This window comes from Chlorocebus sabaeus, chromosome 14 (assembly GCF_047675955.1).
Source record: "Chlorocebus sabaeus isolate Y175 chromosome 14, mChlSab1.0.hap1, whole genome shotgun sequence".
Taxonomy (NCBI): Eukaryota; Metazoa; Chordata; class Mammalia; order Primates; family Cercopithecidae; genus Chlorocebus; species Chlorocebus sabaeus.
The window spans coordinates 95863116-95884612 of NC_132917.1; the positions used below are offsets into that span (position 1 = coordinate 95863116).

General features: G+C 38.5%; 1 protein-coding gene across 7 annotated transcripts in view; it reads right to left on the bottom strand.

Moving 5' to 3' along the window:
* The window catches only part of CCDC138 (coiled-coil domain containing 138), a 103734-nt gene that overhangs the window by 37328 nt on the left and 44909 nt on the right, over nt 1-21497 (bottom strand). For 3 of the 7 annotated variants that reach the window (XR_012095405.1, XR_012095406.1, XM_008008332.3), the window contains exons 11-12: nt 10486-10602; nt 2547-2745 (exon numbers count right to left, since the gene is read on the bottom strand). Coding sequence is in view for 5 of the 7 variants with exons in the window: in XM_008008332.3 (XP_008006523.3) it covers nt 2547-2745; nt 10486-10602 (316 nt within the window). In the remaining 2 variants the exon portion in view is untranslated. The remainder of the gene's footprint in view (nt 1-2546; nt 2746-10485; nt 10603-21497) is intronic. The other 4 variants (XM_037994246.2, XM_008008333.3, XM_008008335.3 and 1 more) reach the window with 3 other exon arrangements.

A 21497-nucleotide genomic window follows, 5' to 3' on the forward strand; every position in this document is an offset into this window, starting at 1 on the left:
CACAGAAGGCAGTATTCCTGAAATCCGGTGGCCAGGCTGTGGAGGAAAGGGGTGGCACACAGGTATCTAGAGCAGGCTAAGGAGAAGGGAATAGGAGTGACCATGAGCTCAGTTGGACATGCTCCTTGGATCTCTATGTTTACAGTTTTCACCATATTTGGAAAATCTGGAGTCATTATGTCTTGAAATAGTTTTTGTCTCCCCTCTTCACAGACTCTAAGTACATAATATTAGAATATATGATTTTGCCTCAAAACTCACGTTCTGTTTTCTCTTTTGTAGATTTTTTTTTCTCTGTGTAATTCATTTCAGACAGTTTCTACTGCTACATATTCCAGTTCACTAGTCTTTTGTCTGCAATGTCTAATTCTCTCCAGTGTATTTTTAAATTTCAGGCATTGGGTTTTTCATCTCTAGAAATCTGATTGATGTCTTCTTATCCCGTATCTCCCAAGTATCCCCTCACCAGGCTCACGTTTTCCTTTACCTTCTTGAACACAGGAATATAATGATAATAACTTTAGTAAAGTCTTGTCTACTAATTCTATCATCTGTGTCATGATATGATTTGACAAGATTCTATGTTCTTAAAAAAATGACTTGCACAGGGGAGCAATGTCATTAATTCAATAAATAATATGAAGTGCCAATTTTGATTCATTTCTGCACTTCCTATTCCCATTGTCCTATTTTGATTAAATAAATTATTACTCATTTTGCATCATTACATATTAGGATTCTTTTAAAGTCGGCTAAAGCCTCTGCCCCAGTGTTGCTGTTTTACTTGTTTTAAATCATCGTATTTGTTGCAAAGTTTTCCACATAAATTTCTCTATCACTTCTGCAACTTACGCAAACTATATTAGAATTTTAACTGGTATTATACACTAAGCCGTGTGGGACATCTTCTTCTTAAAACACTTCATCTTCACAGGCAAGAAGAATAAAAGTTCTTTATTTCTGACATTGAACTTCAGCAATAATCTTCATCAACCTATTCATTCATCCATTATTTATCCATATTCTTATGAGCCATTATATTTCTTTGAAAGCCCTCAATTAATATAGAGTCTCCACAAATAAATGGTTTTCTCTACTCCTTCCCAATATTCATACTTCATTGTTTCATGGCTCATGACAGATGTCCAAAACTGCTGCACACAAGTGGTGACAGAGAGCACCTAATTCTCTTCTATTTCACATAAGTATCCCTTATTGTATTTTTGCTTTTTAGCATATTATCAGAAATGAACATTATATGTTATTAAATGATATACTAATGTATGTTGATATATTATTTCAAACATTTTAGTTAAATGATAAATGATTAATAATTTTTATTATATTAAATTGGCTTCAAATTCTTGATACTAACCTTATTTGATCTTTGGTGAACACATGCTTTAATGTGTGGCTATGGTCTGTCAGCTAAAATTCTCATTTAGAATCTATTTACCTGTGCGTATGTAAGTGTGTGTGTATTTTTTTTAAGATTCAGAGATAGGCCTGTGGTGAGCTTGAGCTAATCCCTGCTTCTTGTAAGTCACCTTTCACACACGTACCACCTATTCTATTGTAACTCTGAGAACCATAACCATAAGGAGGCAAAATAATTAAGAAAGCAGTTATACGGTGTTTTACTTTTTCATCGATTCCATACCATCGGGAGAAACTAAATAAACCATACTTCAAAGAAAGAAGTCAAATTAAATTACTGTCATTGCCCATTAATAAAAACAACAATCTGAGTCATAAAATTTAACAAACAGGACAGACAGAAAGATGGTATATTTATTGCCTGACTACACTGGCATAACTCACTTTAACAAAAAATTATCACATTTAATAATATAACCTGTTATAGCTAAATATTAAACACGTATGAATTAGGGCCAACTCTGAAGGATTTCTAATTCACCCATTTCCTTATTCACTATTATATATGAAGCACTACGCTAGGTGCAGGGTCATTATAAACAAGTTTTTTCTTCAGGAAACTTACAAGCTAGTGAAAGCACTGAAAAACATGTTCTGTAAAGGGCCGGATGACAGTATTATAGGCTTTGGGGTCCATACCGTCTCTTCTGCCAGCTACTCGACTCTGTCACTGTAGGGCAAAGAGTCATAGACAACATACAACACACAAGCATGGTTGTGGGAGAAAACGTCATTTACAACACACAGGTGGTAGGCCAGATTTTGCCCATGGACTAGTTTGCCAACCCATTCACTAGTGGAAAATAATAAACTAACCAGCAATTTCAATTTGACGTGACAAATACAAACAAATGGAGGCCAAAGCTGTTATGGGAATACGACCGAAGACAATCAAAGGCCTCTTGGGAGGAGGCAACAATCCAACTAAAGACTTCAATTTCTGAAATTCAGCAAATACAAGTAGCTTTTTATAATGTGTAACCATTATAAAACAATTCAAAACCTCATTCTGAAAATGTACCACATATGTGATTATAAAAGAACTGCTTTAATATATGATATTCTCTACTGTTTCTCAAAATTAACCGTAAGTATACTTCAAAGCTTACCTTGAGTGACTGTTTTGAGAACAATTAAGGTTGATAAAAATCTCAATGGCAAATTGGAGCTCTTAAAGAAAGCAGCTGTCTTTGGTTTATTCTCCACGGAATGCTGTGGTGAACTATCCTGAATTCCTTTAGGTACCACCACTCCTTTAAATATGTCTTCGCCCAGTCTCCTCAATGTTGATGTCATAGTCGAGTGCTGCTAAAAATATGTACAATCTTAGTATATTTATTCATGTTCAGAATCTATCTTTTTTTTTTTTGAGACACAGTCTTGCTCTGTTGTCCAGGTTGGAGTGCGGTGGTGCAGTCACAGCTCCCTGCAGCCTCAAACTCCTGGGCTCAAGCAATCCTCCTACCTCAGCCTCCCAAGAAGCTGGGACTACAGGACTCACCACCACACCCAGGTTTTTGGGGGTTTTTTTGGTAGAGATGGGTCTAAGTTGCTGAGGCTGGTCTTGAACTCTTGGGCTCAAGTGCTCCTCCTACCTTGGCCTCCCAAAATGCTGGGATTACAGGATCATGAGCCACTGCACCTGGCCAATAACTATTTTAAATATTAAATCAAATATATGTATTAAAAGTAAGTGAATCTGTGGCTAATTTAAAGTTGAAAATATGCAAAATTGGAAAGTGATAATTTTATCAACTTAAAAATTATTTAAAAGTATGACTGTACATTTTTCTAAAACGTGTAAGAACATAAGATCATGCTATATTTCTGACACAGAGAACTATCAAGGGAACAGAGGTGGACTACCTACATTCTCGGTTGCTGATTGCTCCACCATCGATGAAAACCAGCTTATCAGGCATATCTTTCTGTGTTCGCTTATGAAATGATTATCTAGACCCTCAGTTCCCTTCAGCTCACTCTGACTACAAAAGTCACAGTGACTCCAAAAACTTTTAGCAATTTCAAAACAGTAAAATATTGGGTTAGAATCATGGATAATTCTCATGAAGAATAAAACAAAAACAAAATGGGCAAAACAGAAATATTAGCAAGAAACTACTAAAATAATATATGATCTAATGGTATTTGATATTTCCATTAAGAATCAAATGAGGCCAGGCACGGTGGCTCACGCCTGTAATCCCAGCACTTTGGGAGGCCGAGGCAGGCAGATCATGAGTTCAGGAGATCAAGACCATCCTGGCTAACACGGTGAAATCCCCTCTCTACTAAAAATACAAAAACTTAGCCGGGTGTCGTGGCGGGCGCCTGTAGTCCCAGCTACTTGGGAGACTAAGGCAGGAGAATGGCGTGAACCCGGGAGGCGGAGCTTGCAGTGAGCCAAGATTGCGCCACTGCACTCCAGCCTGGGCAACAGAGCGAGACTCCGTCTCAAAAAAAAAAAAAAAAAGAATCAAATGAAAGGAAAGCATTTCAAACTGTTGCAGATCAGAATGCTTAACCCAGATTTAATAACAACTTAAAATTTCCTTTATTATGACCCAATTCTCCAATCTCACGTGACTGAGTTTTATAGCAGTTTCCCCTATCTGCATGGAAATTTGTGACCAAATGGTTTCTAACTCAGTATTGATCCTGCAACGTGGATAAGTTTTGGCTTTTAAATTTCTGCATCTAAAATTAAAAACAAATCTATTGAGGTTTTGCCAGTGTCAAAGGCCAAATGGTTGAGTGGTAAGACACACAAGCAGTGCAATCTAATTTACATATACTGTCAATACAATTTTATTAGAAAAAATAATACATAGGTGTTTTCAAACCTTTGTGTAAAAAACAGAAAAAATGTTCAAAACTCTACTTACAGTGTGTTAAAATGACAGGATTAAGGTAAACTTTTTTTGTTTTTAAAATTATCTCTAATGCTTACTACTACACTTTCATAATGAAAAAATAAACTTGAAAAAAATATGTGGGCTGGGCTCAGTGGCTCACGCCTGTAATCCCAGCACTTTGGGAGGCCAAGGCGGGCAGATCACAAGGTCAGGAGATCAAGACCATCCTGGTCAACATGGTGAAACCCCACCTCTACTAAAAGTACAAAAATTAACTGGGCTTGGTGGCGCGCACCTGTAATCCCAGCTATTCAGGAGGGTGAGGCAGAAGAATCGCTTGAACCTGGGAGTCGGAGGTTGAAGTGAGCTGAGATCGTGCCACTGCTCTCCAGCCTGGGCGACACAGCAAGACTCTGTCTCAAAAAAAAAACAAGAAAGACAAGGAAAAAAAAATATGGATAGTATTTGCCTTTAATTGAAGGAAAAGAGAAAAAAAATCCAAAACTAGCACTCCGGGTTGTTGCTGAAGCTTCACCTAAGTTATGCTAAAACTTTTGCTAAAACAAATCTAGACCCAAAATGTCTAGTTTTCAATTTAAAATCAGCCATCATTCCAAGGACGAGAAAGATTTCAAACTAAATGAAGAAAAGACAATCAACAGCTGCCAACACCAACAGGACAGAATGTTAGAATTGTCTGACAAAGATTCTAAAGTAGCCATGACAAAAGGAGCACCTGTATACGCTTTTAGAAAATCTCATCGAAGACACAGAAAGACTTACCAAAGAAAAAACGGAAAAAGAACCAAGTGAATATTTCAGAACTGGAAATACAGTAACAGTTTCAATAACAGAATGGAGAGGATGGAGGAAAGAATAACTGGAAAATAAAACAACAGAAAACACCCAACCTGAACAACTACAAACCACCTGGAAAAATAACAACAACAACAACAACAACCAGAACTTCAGGGAATAACAAAACATCTAAAATCATGTCATTAGAGTCCCAGGAAAGGAAAAATCAGGTAGGGCTGAAAAAGTACTTGAAAGAAACCGGGGGCGGTGACTCACAGTTGTACTCCCGGCACTTTGGGAGGCCAAGATGGAAGATCACTTGAGCCTAGGAGTTCAAGACCAGCCTGGGCAACATAGGGAGACCCTATCTCTACAAAGCAAAAAAACTAGCCAGGTAAGGTAGTATATGCCTGTAGTCCCAGCTTGAGCCCAGGAGGGTGAGGCTGCAGTGAGCTGTGATTGTGCCACTGCACTCCAGCCTGGGCAACAAAGCGAGACCCTGTCTCAAAAAACAAAACAAAACAAAAACACATACACATGCACACAGAGCATGAAATTGAAGAAATAATGACTGAAAACTTCCTGGACTTGGCAAAAAACGTGCCCAGAGACTGAAGAAACTAGGCAAACACCAAACAGGCTAAAATAAAGAGATCAACACCAAGACCCATCACAGTCAAACATAAAAACTAAAGACAAATGTGTGTGAGAGAAATGACACCTTACAACTATGGGGAAAATAACTCAAATGACAGTAGATTTCTTACCAGAAACCATGGAGGGCAGAAAGAATTTGCACATTTTTTAAGTACTGAAAGTAAAGAACTGTCACCCTGGAATCTGATACCCAGTGAAAATATCCTTCAGGAATTGAAAAGAAATCAAAATATGTTAAGAAAAACTAAGAGAATGCGTCATCAGCAAACCTACTCTAGGCCAGGTGAGGTGGCTCATGCCTGTAATCCCAGTACTTTGGGAGGCTGCGGCAGGTGGATCACCTGAGGTCAGGAGTTCGAGACCAGCCTGGCCAACATGGCGAACCCCGTCTCTACTAAAAATACAAAAAGTAGATGGGCATGGTGGTGGGTACCTGTAATCCCAGCTACTTGGGAGGGTGAGGCAGGAGCATCGCTTGAACCCAGGAGACGGAGGTTGCAGTGAGCTGAGATCATACCACTGCATCTAGCCTGGGCAGCAGAGCGAGACCCTGTCTCAAAAGAAAAAAAAAAAAAACTACTCTAAAGAACTGATAAAGAAGTCCTCTAAACAGACAGGATATAATGAAAGAGGGAACTGTGGCACATCTGGAAGGAGAGAAGAACAAAGTAAGCAAAAATATGGGTAAATATAATAAACTTTCCTTCTCTTCTTGAGTTTTATAAATTGTGTTTGATGGTTGAAGCAAAAATGATAACATTCTCTAATGTGGTTCTAAGTGTATATAGAAAAGGTTAAGGGATAAAAAGGGAAGTAAAGTTTCTGTATTTTATTCAAACCGGTAAACTGACAATAGCAATAGACTGAATAAGTTATACATAATGTTGTAGTGAACGTTTATAATTTTATGTTGCCCTGGCATTCATTTTAAATATAAGTTGAACTTTTTCACACTAGAAGCAGGGATCAGTCACTTTTAACATGGTTTCCAGTTCTAAATCCCCATCCCCACCCCTAGTTCCTAAATGTGTTTGATCCAGATATCTGCCTTAGACAACTCCTCCTTGATGACCACTTCCCTGTGGGATAGCTAGATGCAGTCCACACAACTTGTCTACAGACCCTCATACCTCACTATAGACTGTGTGAATATGCCACAGTGACTACCTCCTAGAACTCATGCCTGCTTGCTTTAAATTCAACAAACAAAACACCCTGTGAAAAACCTGTATGGGTAACATCCTGGAATCCAATAAGGGCACTTGTCCACAGGTCCCTTTCTCTCTCACTCGCTCTCTCTCCCTGCCTGTGCTTCCTGACTTCCAAGTATGTGGACTCCAGGTTTGCCATGTAACTCCCAGGACCTAAAAGTAATAAATTCTTGGCTGGGCGCGGTGGCTTACGCCTGTAATCCCAGTACTTTGGGAAGCTGAGATGGGTGTATCACGAGGTCAGGAGATCGAGACCATCCTGGCTAATACGGTGAAACCCTGTCTCTACTAAAAATGCATTAAAAAAAATTAGCCGGGCGTGGTGACGGGCACCTGTGATCCCAGCTACACGGGAGGCTGAGGCAGGAGAATGGCGTGAACCCGGAAGGCAGAGCTTGCAGTGAGCTCAGATCCGGCCACTGCACTCCAGCCTGGGCGACACAGCGAGACTTTGTCTCCAAAAAAATAAATAAATAAATAAATAAATTCTTTATTGCAGCCAGATGGGTTGGCTTGCAGCTGTAATTCCAACAATTTGGGAGGCCAAGGCAGGAGGATCACTTGAGGTCAAGAGTTAGAGACCAGCCTGGGCAACAAAGCAAGACACTGCCTCTACCAAAAAAAAAAAAACTTTTTAATTAGCTATGTGTGGTGGCAAACGTCTATAATCCTAGTTATGCAGGAGGCTGAGGGAGGAGGATTGCTTCAGCCCAGGAGCTAGAGGCTGCAGTGATCTATGATCACCACTGCACTCCTGCCTGAGCAACAGAGTGAGATTCTGTCTCAAAAACAAACAAAAAAAAACCAAGAAAAACCCTTTACTTCCATCTTCTATGGCTTCTAATCATTGGAGGGGTACTCTCCATCTTAAAGATCCTAAATTACAACAAATGTAATACCAAGAAGAACTATTAGAAAAGTTATACAAAGAGATACACTCAATACACTATAGATAAAGGAAAATAAAATTCTAAAAAATGTTCAAGTAACCCGTAAGAAAGCAGGAAAAGGAACCAAAGAAATGAAAAAGAGAAAAAGAACCACCCAGTAGTTAAAAAAACAGTTACAGCTTCAGCCCTAACATATCAATGAGTACATTACATGTAAATGGCCTAAAACACCAATTAAAACACAGAGCTTGACAAAGTTTATTTTTCCTAAATCCAGCTATATGCCATTTATTTAAAAAAAAAAAAAACTCATTCTAGATATAATATAAGCAGGTCAAAAGAAAAAGACTGGGAAAAGATATATTATTAGAACATGCATCAAAAGAAGGCAGAAGTCTCTATATTAGTATTAGATAAAGAGATTTCAGAGGCAATGCAAATGATCAGAAATAGAGGACATTATAAAATGATAAAAAGGGCAAATCCACCAAGACATAATCCTAAATTTACAAGAACACAGTTACAAAATATGTGAGGTAAAACAGATGAAGGTTACAACATATAAATCTACAATTATAGCCAGAGACTTCAACATCCATCTATCTCTCCACACTTGATAGAACAAGACAAAGTATCAGCAAGGGTATAGACAACTCACAAACACCATTAACCAACAGGATCAAATTGACATTTATGCAACACTCCACCAAACAACAGAATACATATTCTCAGCCATAAAACAACCTCAACAATACAATAAACTAGAAAACCAGAAAAACAGAAAGACAACAAACTTCTGAAGAATTCAAGGGTTGAGCCAGACATGGTGGCTCACACCTGTAATCCCAGTACTTTGGGAGGCCGAGGTGGGCAGATCACTTGAGGTTAACATGGTAAAACTGCATCTCTACTAAAAAAATAAAAAGGAACCACAAAAATTAGCCAGGTGTGGTGGTGTGCATCTGTAATCCCAGCTACTTGGGAGGCTGAGGCAGGAGAATCGCTTCAGCCCAGGAGGCAGAGGTTGCAGTGAGCTGAGACTGTGCCAGTGAACTCCAGCCTGGGTAAGGGAGTGAGTGAGACTCTGTCTCAGTAAGTAAGTAAGTAAGTAAGTAAGTAAATAAATAAATAAATAAATAAATAAATAAATATAAATGAAACAGATGATCTTTTGAAAGATCAATAAAAGGGAGAAACAGAGAAACTTCTAGCAAAAAAGATGAAGTAAAGAAAGAAAACACAAATTATCCATATTAAGAAGGAAATAAGGCTACCACTACAGATACTGAAGACATCAAAAGGATAAGAGAATACTATGAAAAACTCTATACACATAAATTTGCATACATGTGAATGGTTCAGTTCCTCAAAGAGTATACAAACTATTATAAATCATCAATATGAATTACGTAACTAGAACAGACCTGTAACTATTAAAGAACTTAAATTCACAATTTAAAACCTCCCCCAAAAGAAATCTCATCCACATAGTTTCACTGGAGAATCCTACCAAATGTTTAAAGAAGAATGAACACTAAGTCTACATAATTTCTTCCAGAAAATATAAAAGATAAGACCCTTCCCAATTCATTTTATGAACCTAATATTGCCCTGATACAAAACCAAAGAGAGTTCAAAACTATAGACAAATATCTCTCATGAATATAGAAACAAAAGTCCTTAACAAAATATTAGCAAATAGAATTAGGTAATATAAAAACATATAAAAAGAATTAAACACCACAACCAAGTAGGTTTTATTTCAGAGACACATGGCTAATTTAATATTTCAAAGTAATTCATATTAACAAGTTAAAGATGAAAAAGATCATGTGATCTTATCAATCAATGCAAAAAAAGTATCTAAAAAAATTCAACACCATTAATGATTTTTTTAAAACTCAGAAAACAGGAATACAGGGAAACTTGATTGAAAGTATCTATGAAAATACCCCAGCTAATATTATACTTAGTAATTGCAGAATGAATTTTCCTCCTGAGAGGAGAAACAAGGCGAGGATGACTACACTCACCACTCATATTCAACATCCCGCTAGAAACTCTAGCTAATGCAATAAGGTTGGAAAAGGAAATTAAAGACATACATATCAAAAAGGAAAAAAAACACAACGCTGTCTTCATTTGCAGATAACATGATTTTCTATGTAAAAATCCTAAGGAACCTCAAAGAAAATTCCTAAAACTAATAAAGTCAGGATACAAAACAAAAAACAATTTTACGTCTACACATTATCAATGAACATGTAAACATCAAAAGTAAAAAGACAACACCAATTAAAAGTGCTCAAAAAATGTAAATACTCAGCCAAAAATCTAAACAAGAATGCAGCAATTTTATGCTGAAAAGTATACAACATTGATTAATTAAAGTTTTAAATAAATGGACATTTTATGTTCGTAAGTTGTAAGACTCAACAAAGGAAAGATGTCAATTATTCTCAAATTGATATACAGGTTTAACACAATTCCTATCAAAATCCCAGCAAGATATCTTATAGATAGGGAAGATTGTTCTGAAATACAGAGAATACATTCAAAATAGATATTGTGAAACAAGATCAAGAAGTAAAATTAGGTGGAGTATTACTTGAAGAAAAATTCCTATTAACCAATTACCTGTGCTCCGGCATCTAGCTGCCTTAGGGACCAATATATAAATTTTACAAAAGGCTCGTGAAGTTTCGTATTCACAAATGGCATCCACTGTAGTTGCTCTGTCATCAGAGGCAAAAGCTAAAGATAAAATGATGGAAAATAAATACAAAGGCACAGTATTTTAAAATGTCTGAAATCAATTACCACAGTTTTCTAAAATTATCTTTAAAAACAAACAAAAAAGGCCGGGCGCGGTGGCTCACGCCTGTAATCCCAGCACTTTGGGAGGCCGAGGCGGGCGGATCACAAGGTCAGGAGATCGAGACCAGGGTGAAACCCCGTCTCTACTAAAAATAGAAAAAATTAGCTGGGCGCAGTGGCGGGCGCCTGTAGTCCCAGCTACTCGGGAGGCTGAGGCAGGAGAATGGCGTGAACCCGGGAGGCGGAGCTTGCAGTGAGCCGAGATTGCGCCACTGCACTCCAGCCTGGGCGACAGAGCGAGACTCCGTCTCAAAAAAAAAAAAAAAAAAAAACAAACAAAAAAAGAGTTCTCCAACAAAAAATCTTCAGTTTAAAACTATATGCAATACTATTTGGCAATATGTATTTGAATTTTTATATATGCATTTTCTTTCATCCAGCAATAACAGCACATCTAGTCTAAGGAGATTAACCTAAACAAAGATACTCTCTGAACCTTAAATGATTAAATAAATTTATAGTACCTATGTAACCTTTAAAAATGATAACCTAGATTTACATTTATTGCTATGGCATATTCTGGGGTAAAAAAAGGTGTTTACAAGGAAGCAAATGGAATAAAAATCTCCTTTACATAAACTACATCTATATAAATTTATACTGAAAAAGATATATGAAAGGATTTCTTGAAAAGCTGGATTTCAAAAACTGGAGTAATATTTACTTTTTTATATGTCTACACTGCATGTATGTTTTAATATGCTAATTTATAAAAATAATATTTAAATGTTTAAGGATGTCTATGAACTTTGCTTCAAAAGCATAACATTTTGCTAAATGATTTCAGGACCAGAAAGATAAATTCTAAGGCTCTAACAGAATATTCCCACTTCTTAGATACCAGCCTAAGGAAATCGTTTTTTTTTTTTTTTGGAGACGGAGTCTCGCTCTGTCGCCCAGGCTGGAGTGAGTGGCGCGATCTCAGCTCACTGCAAGCTCCGCCTCCCGGGTTCCCGCCATTCTCCTGCCTCAGCCTCCCGAGTAGCTGGGACCACAGGCACCGCCACCTCGCCCGGCTAATTTTTTGTATTTTTTAGTAGAGACGGGGTTTCACCGTGTTACCCAGGATGGTCTCGATCTCCTGACCTCGTGATCCACCCGTCTCGGCCTCCCAAAGTGCTGGGATTACAGGCTTGAGCCACCGTGCCCGGCCGGAAATCGTTTTAAGAAGATCCCTCCAAAAGCCATGTACAAAGATATTTATTGCTACACTGTTTATAAGAGTATAAACCTGGAAGTAATTGTACAGCAATCAGGAAAATGGTTATGTCAACTGTATAAAGATTCTCCGGACTAATGATTATGAGTGTATTGTGTGTATACACATACATGTATTTTAAAATTTTTTCTGTATATTATGATGTTTTGACATCTTAAAAAACCTTTCCAGTTGGGGAGAGACTGCCCCTCCCTGGACCAGCCAATTCTTAGATATAGCAAAGTGCTCAGCCTAGAGTATGCCTCTGATAGACAAACGAACCAATTCAAAGCCAGACCCCTTCTATCTGACCCTTGTATCCAGGAGGCAATATTCTCTACGGTAATCTTACCAGAGTCACTAGGGACCACCCCTAGAGCTTAGTACCAGCCAAAATTATTCAAACTAGCCAATCCTATTTGTTCACCCTGCCCTGCATTGCCCTTCATGTGGAAACCAAAATAAAGGGTCTGCCCAATGCTTTCCCCTAGGCTCCTGTCTTCCTACCATCTGACCACTCTGGTGTCTTAAAAAAAAAAAAATCGAAAAAATTATACACACCTCACAAGCTGAGAAATGTCTAAATAGTATTTTTATGGAATAAAAGTTGGTAGCCATATACTCTCTTACAGTCATAATCTCAGTAAAATTTTATATAAACTTCTCCCCCCAACTTTTTAATAAAGCCATGCATCAGTTAATGAGAGATATACTCTAAAATAACAATAAATAGTATAGTACATAAACCAGTAACATGGTTATTATCAAGTATTATGTACTGTACATAACTGTGTGTGCCATACTTTTATGTAACTGGTGGCACAGGTTTGTTTACATCAGCATCATCACAAACATGTGAGTAATGTGTTCTGCTACAATATTATGACACCTATGATGTCACAAAGTGACAGGACATTTTCAGCTCCATTATAATCTGTTTTTTTATATATTCTTTTTTTCTTTGCTCCATTATATTATGGGACCACCATCATATATATGGTCTACCATTGTCTTAAACATCATTATGCAGTGCATGGCTGATTATACATCATGACTAAGTGAGATTTATTCTTGCAATGCAAGGACAGTTCGATATTTTAACAAAATGAAGGACAAAACCCACACGATTATTTCAACTGACAAAGAAAAAGCACTGAACAAGATTCAACACCCTTTCATGATAAAAATACTCAGCAAACTTAATAGAGGGAAACTACCTCGATATAATAAAGGCTATATATAAAAAGCCCACAGATTACACTATAAAGGTAAAAGAATGAAAGCCTTTCCTCCAAAATCAGGAACAAGACAAGGACGCACACCCTTACCTCTTCTATTCACCACAGTACCAGCCAGTGAAAGTGGGCAAAAAAAAAGAAATAAAAAGTATCCAAATTGTAAAAGTAGTAGTAAAATCATCTCTCTTCTCAGATGGCATGACTTTGTCTGTCGAAAGTCTTAAAGATTCCACAATTTAAAAAAAAAAAGTTAGAATACATAAATTCAGCAAAGTTGCTGAATACAAAATCAAACTCAAAAACCAATTGTGGTTCTATACACTAACAATGAACAATCCAAACAGGAAATAAGGAAAATAGTTCCATTTACAAATAGCATCAAAATTAATAAAAATAGTTAGAAATAAATCTAAGCAAGGAGGTAAAAAACTTGTACACTAAAAACCACAAAACAGTGATGAAAAAAATTAAAACAGACCCAAATAGAATGAAATTTCATGTTTATGGGTCAGAAAACTTGGTATTATTAAGGTGTCCATGCTACCCAAAGTGATCTACAGATTCAAGGTAATTGCTACCAAAATCCCTACAGCATTAATTTGCTATGGTGAACAGTATAGCAGTTCTTCAAAAATTGAAAATAGAACTATCAAATGATCTAGCAATCCCACTTCTGAGTATATGTCCAAAGGGATTGAAAACAGGGTCTTGAAAGGATATTTGCAAGCCCATATTCCTATCAGCACTATTCACAATAGCCATGAGATGGTAACTGCCCAAATATCCATCAACTGAATGAACAGATAAACAATATATGGTATTCATGCATAAAGAAATATTGTTCCACCTTAAAAAGGAAAGAAATCCCGTCACATGCTACAACATGGACGAACCTTAAGGATATTATGCTAAGTGAAATAAGCCAGTCACAAAAAGGCCAATATTATTATGATTCCACCCATATGAGAAATCTAATGTCAAATTCATTGAAGCAGAAAATTGAATGGTGGTCATCAGGGGCTGGGGTAGGTGAAATGGGGAGTTGTTACGTAATAAGCACTATGGTTTGAACATGTTCCTCAAAATTTGTGTTGGAAACTTAATGCCCAAAACATCAGTGTTGTGAGGCGGGGATCTACTGGGAAGTATTTACGTCAGGAGGGTTCTGCCCTAAGGAATGGATTAACGGCATTATAATAAAGGCATGTGGGAGCGGGATCCCTTTCTCCTGCTCTTCCACCCTGTGGGCACACAAGGTTCATCTGGTTTTTGCTCTTCTGCCTTGTGCCATGTGAGGATGCAGCAAGAAAGCCCCAATCAGATGCCTGGATGTCCAGCTGCCAGAACTGTGAGAAATAAGTTTCTGTTGTTTACAGATTGCCCAGTCTCAGATATTCTGTTGTAACAGCACGAAACAAAGACAATGGGTACTGAGTTTTAGTTTTGCAAGATAAAGTATTTCTGGAGAGCTGTTGAAGGACAATGTGAATATACTAATGAACTGTACACTTAAACATTATTAAGATAATAAATTTATGTTTTCATCACAGTTTGAGAAATTATATGGGTGGACCAGAAAAAGACTTACTTGAACAGATTTACAAATCTTATGATATGTAAGGTATTTAAACTATGGTTGGTCATTATACTATCTGTAAGCCAATACTTTGTGAAAAATATTTGAATATATCATGTGTTTTCATATCGCTGTTATCAGTGGTGAATTCCATTTGCTCTGGGGGACTTAACTATCAACAGTTCTGTGAATTTTTTATTAGAAATAGAGGTATAATATCCTTAATGGCCCTAACACATGGCAGTGAATTTTTTTAATTTTTGAGCTCATGGTTGAGATGAACGTTTTCTGAATAAGAACAGCACTCAATCATTGAACAGTTTTGGAAATTACCTTTTGCTGCACATTATTCATTTTTCTTACTAGAGTCAACCTGAAATTACAAGTCAAAATGGTGCTTACATATGAAACTTACACTACAGTAGTCATTTCAACAACTGGTATTGTTTGAATCATAATGTTAAGCTGCATAAACTTCCTTTGTTGTCAGATATTTTAAAAAGAGAGGAGACCTCCATTACCATTCCAACACAGATTTGCAGCGGATGTTTTCTGACTCCAAACTACAGTTCTAGCGGCATTATTTGAATCTGAATGCAAGTGCAAAACGATCTGCATATTTCAAGATCCATTCGACTGCAACTAAGGAGCTGCCAACTGACCTTCAATTGGAAGTGATTACTCTCCAATACAGTGATACACAAAAAGAAATATCAAGAGAAGAATCAAAAAGAATTCTGTAAATGCTTTTCAAGTGACAGAGTCATATGCATGTCTGTGGTCCCACTTATGAGATACTTAGAATAGGCAAATTCTTAGAGATAGAAAGTAGATGAGAGACTACCAGGGTCTACAGGGGAGGTAGGAATGGGAAGATATTGTTAAATGGGTACAGAATTTGTTTCAGATGATAAAAAATTCTTGAAATTGACAGTGATGATGGTTGTACAGCATTGGGAATATACTTAATGCCACTAAATTGTACATTTATACATTGTTAAAACGATAAATATTAAGCTATGCATATTTTACCACAATGAAACAAAATCATATGCTCACGGATTGATGTCAATTATTTGACAATACTTAGTGTATGAAAAGACATTTTCAGGCCGGGCATGGTGGCTCATGCCTATAATCCCAGCACTTTGGGAGGCCAAGGCAGGTGGATCACCTGAGGTCAGCAGTTCAATACCAGCCTGGCCAACATGGTAAAACCCCCATCTGTCTCTACTAAAAATGCAAAAATTAGCTGGGAGTGGTGGACACCTGTAATCCCAGCTACTCGGGAGGTTGAGGCAAGAGAATTGCTTGAACTCGGGAGGCAGAGGTTGCAGTGAGCCGAGATCGCGCCACTGCACTCCAGCTCATGCGACAGAGTGAGGCTCCGTTAAAAAAAAAAAAAAAAAAAATTCAAAGATGAAATATGGTAAACTCTCATTACAGATCAGCATTAACAAATAAAAACATGCAATTGATTCTGATGAAATGAAACACTTGGAACCCCAATTAAGTAAAATGATATCCCCAAATTCTAGTTTCCTCATTATTCGATCTACTGTAAAAAGTACTCCATATTATATTTTTAATTTTGTCAACAAAAAAACTGGTGAAAATTTGTTTCATTTCTTATTATGTAAGTACTGGTATCTTTCACTTTGCTTTTTGGCCTGCAAATCCTAAAATATTCATCATTTGTCCTTTTACAAAAAAGGTCTGCTGACTTTTGTCATGGGCTATAAACATTCCCATAGCTTAAGAAAAACCAGACTTCACTAAATTCATCTGGCATTGTCTTCTTTGTAGTTCCTGCCTACTCTACCTCTACTTCCTGTTTACTTTTAAACTAACAGACCTTGTTTTTAAAGAGCAGTTTTGGGTTTCTGAGTATACTGAGTAGGAAGTTGAGAATGCTTATACGCCCCCTGTCCTACTCCCACCTGCCAGTACCTTCCATTATTAACATCTTTACTAGTGTGGTACATTTGTAACAATTGTTACCACTGACACACTATGATTAAAATCTATAGTTTACATTAGGATTCACTCTGTTGTATAGCCTACAGATTTTGACAACATATAATGACACGTATCCACCATGTATCACAGGAAATAATTTCACTGTCCTAAACATCGCCTGTGCTTCTCTCCTCTTTCTTTCTCAGAACCCCTGGCAGCTACTGATCTTTTTACTCCAGGTTTTGCCTTTTCCAAAATGTCATTATAGTTGGAATCATATAGCATGTAGCCTTTTCAGGCTGGCTTCTTTCACTTCGCAATGTGCATTTAAGGTTTCTCCACGGTAAAATATAGATCCCTTGCTTAAAACCATTTCCTGTCTCCCTCTTCTCTGAGGGATGACATTCAAACTTGCCAGCATAGTTCTTGAACAGCAGTGACTCCACTTCCAGCTCACTGCAACTTTCCTCACATCATACCTCACCCACACCCTGTAACAGATACACGTCATGACGAAGGCAGCTCATGTCTTCTCCTTCAACTACTAGGTGTCTGTTTCACAAACACCTACTCATCCTTCAAAGCTTAACTTTTAGCAGTCACTTCTACAAGGCTTTTCCATATATTTTCTTATCTTAGGATGTAATTTATCTACACCAGTGGTTCTCAAATTGTGGTCCCTACAACTACAGAAAGAGCATCACTTGGGAACGTGTCAGAAATACAAATTCTGGGTGGGGAGTTTCAGACCAGTCTGACCAACATGGAGAAACCCCGTCTCTACTAAAAATACAACATTAGCTGGGTGTGGTGGCACATGCCTGTAATCCCAGCTACTCGGGAGGCTGAGGCAGGAGAATTCACTTGAACCTTGGAGGCAGAGGTTGCGGTGAGCCGAGATCGCACCATTGCACTCCAGCCTGGGCAACAAGAGTGAAACCTCATCTCAAAAAAAAAAAGAAAGAAGAAAAAAAAAAGAAAAGAAATACAAATTCTGGCCAGGCGTGGTGGGTCACGCCTGTAATCTCAGCACTTTGGGAGGCTGAGGCAGGCAATCACTTGAGGTCAGGAGTTTGAGACCAGCCAGGTCAACATAGTGAAACCCTGTCTCTACTAAAAATATAAAAATTAGCCAGGTGTGGTGGCGTACACCTGTAATCCCAGCTACTCGGGAGGCTGAGGCAGGATAACTGCTTAAACCCAGGAGGCGGAGGTTGCAGGGAGCTGAGATTGCACCACTGCACTCCAGCATGGGCGACAGAGCGAGACTCCATTTCAAAAAAAACAGAAAAAAAAAAAGGCAGGGCGCGATGGCTCACGCCTGTAATCCCAGCACTTTGGGAGGCCGAGGAGGGTGGATCACCTGAGGTCAGAAGTTCAAGACCAGCCCAGTCAACATGGTGAAACCCCACCTCTACTAAATATACAAAAATTAGTCGGGCATGGTGACGGGCACCTGTTATCCCAGCTACTCGGGAGGCTGACGCAGGAGAATCGCTTGAACCCAGGAGGTGGAGGTTGCAGTGAGCCGAGATCATGCCATTGCACTCCAGCCTGGGCAACAAGACTGGAACTTCATTTCAAAAAAAAAAAAGAAATACAAAATTCTGTGCCACATTGGATCTACTAAATCAGATTCCAGGGATAGAACCTAGGAACCTGAGTTTTAACAAGCCCTGCAAATGATTCTGATATGTGCTAAAATTGGAAAGTCAAGTTTCTCTTAGATATCTGACTTTCAGTTTCTTCACAGCAAACACTGCCTTTTCCTAGCGATTTCATTTTTTCATGAAAAATATCCACTTCATTTATATCCTTATCCCCTCTAAATACTAAGCCTTTTCCGACAGTATTTATATTCTTAATCCAAACATAACGAAAAAGTTTTTTTTCTTATCTTCTGAATGTTTCAAGAGATTTGGCATATTTCATCCTACTAACACTGTAACAACGGTCCTTGTTCACGGGGTGGCAGTAATAGTGAACTGTGAACTCTTTCCAAACTCACTTTTTACAATTTGTCCTTTCAGCGTTTAAGATCATCTGGTGATCTTTACATCAGATACATTGCCTTTTCTTTCTTACTGTGATGACTTCAAATTGTCAGAATTTTTTTTCCTTTTTTTTGAGACAGAGTCCTGCTCTACAGCCCAGGCTGGAGTGCAGTAAGCAGCATGATCTCGGCTCGCTGAAACTTCTGCCTCTGGGATTTTAGCGATTCTGGCACCTCAGCCCCATGAGTAGCTGGGATTACAGGTGTGCACCACCATGCCTGGCTAATTTTTGTATTTTTAATAGAGACAGAGTTTCTCCATGTTGGTCAGGCTGGTCTTGAACTGCTGGCCTCAAGTGATCTGCCCGCCTCGGCATCCCAAAGTGCTGGGATTACAGGCGTGAGCCACTGCACCTGGCTAAATTGTCCTGGCCAAAATATCACAATGAAGAACATTTACTGGCTTCCTTCCCAAGGTGCCTTTGGTTTTTTGGTTTTGTTTTTGTTTTTTTTTTTTTTTGACAGAGTTTTGCTCTTGTTGCCCAGGCTGGAGTGCAATGGCACGATCTCGGCTCACTGCAACCTCCGCTTCCTGGGTTCAAGCGACTCTCCTGCCTCAGCCTCCCGAGTAGCTGGGATTACAGGTGCCCACCACCATGCCCAGCTAATTTTTGTATTTTTTAGTAGAGAGAGGGTTTTACCACATTGGCCAGGCTAGTCTTGAACTCCTGACATCAGGTCATCCGCCCACCTCAGCCTCCCAAAGTGCTGGGATTACAGGCGTGAGCCATGCCTTTGGTTTCTGACTGGCAACTGCCTAACTTTTGCAAAGTGAGCACCCTAAAGTTTAGGGTGGCCTGTCTTAGAAGGCAGGATCCTGGTGAAAATGTATCCTAGTCAATACTTTGTTGAAAAATCTTTATTATGGCAAAATATACGTAACTTAAAATTTACCAATGGCATTAGTGTAATCACACTGTTGTATAACCATCACCACTATCCATCCCCAAAACTTCTGCATCATGCCAAACTGAAACTCTGTATCTATTAAATAATAACCCTCCACTCTCTTCCTCCAGCCCCTGGTAACCACCATCCTACTTTGTCTCCACAAAATTTGACTATTCTAGGTATTGCACACATGGAAGTGGAATCATGTAATATTTGTCATCTGGTGTCTAGCTTATTTCATTTACAATGTCTTCAGGGTTCATTCATGTTGTAACACGTGTCAATTTCATGCCTGAATAACAGTCTTGTGTATGTATATACCACATCTTGTTTATCCACTCATTCATGGATGAGCATTTACATTGTGTCCACCTTCATTTTATTATGTATAATCTTGCTATAAACTTGGCGCTTAAGTATCTGTTCAAGCCTCTGCTTTCAATTATTATGAATATATATCCAGAAGTAAAACTGCATAATATAAGGTAATTCTATGGTTAAATTTTTGAAGAACCACCATACTGTCTTCCACAGCAGCTGCATTGTACATTCCTATCACCAATAAACAAGGATTCCGTTTTCTGACATCCTTGCCAACAATTGTATGTACATACGTATGTACATACGTACGTACGTACCGAGACACAGTCTCAATCTGTCTCCCAGGCTAGAGTGTGGTCGCACAATCTCGGCTCACTGCAACCTCCGCCTCCCAGGTTCAAGCAATTCCCGTGCCTCAGCCTCCCAAGTAGCTGGGACTACAGGTTTGCATCACCATGCCAGGCTAATTTTTATATTTTTAGTAAAGATGGGGTTTCCCCATGTTGGCCAGGCTGGTCTCAAGCTCCTGACCTCAAGTGATCCGCCTGCCTCGGCCTCCCAAAGTGCCGGGATTACAAATGTAAGCCACCACGCCTAGCCCTATTTTTTAAAATAAACATTCTAATAGGTGTTAAGTGGTATCTTAACTGTGGTTGTGTATTTCCTTAGAGAGTAGTGATGGTAAGCATCTTTTTATGTGCTTAGGGGCCATTTCTTTATCTTTGGAGAAATAGCTATTTAGGTTCTTTGCTTGCTTTTTAAAAAATAGAGTTTTTTTGGTTTTATTTTTTGCTGGGTTGAAGGAGTTCCTTATATATTGTGGGTAGCAATCGCTTGTCAGATACACAATTTGCTAATATTTCCTCCCATTCTGGAGATTACCATTTCAATCTGTTGATGCACAAACGTTTTTAATTTTGTTGAAGTTCGGTTTATTGTTGCTTTTGTTGCCTGTGCTTTTGGTGTCTTAGCCATATAACCACTGCCTAATCTAATATCATGAAGATTTTCCTCTATGGCTTCTTCTAAGAGTTTTATAGTTTTAAATTCTCACATTTAAGACTTTGACCCATTTTGAGTTAAAATTTTTTTGAGAGGGACTCTCGCACTGTCACCCGGGCTGGAGTGCAATGGTGCGATCTCAGCTCACTGCAACCTCTACCTCCTGGGTCCAGGCAATTCTCCTGCGTCAGCCTCCCGAGTAGCTGGGATTACAGGTGCCTGCCACTATGTCTGGCTAATTTTTTGTATTTTTAGTAGAGATAGGGTTTCACTATATTGGCCAGGCTGGTCTCGAACTCCTGACCTTGTGATCTGCCCACCTTGGCCTCCCAAAGTGCTGGAATTACAGGTGTGAGCCACCACGCCCAGCTGAGTTAAATTTTACATATCGTATAAGGTAAGGCTCATACTCATTTTGTTGCATGAGAGTATCCAGTTTTTCAACATCATTTGCTGAAAAGACTGTCCTTCCTTCATTGAGTGGTCTCTGTACCCTTGTCAAAAATCACTGGACTATATGTGAGGCCTTATATT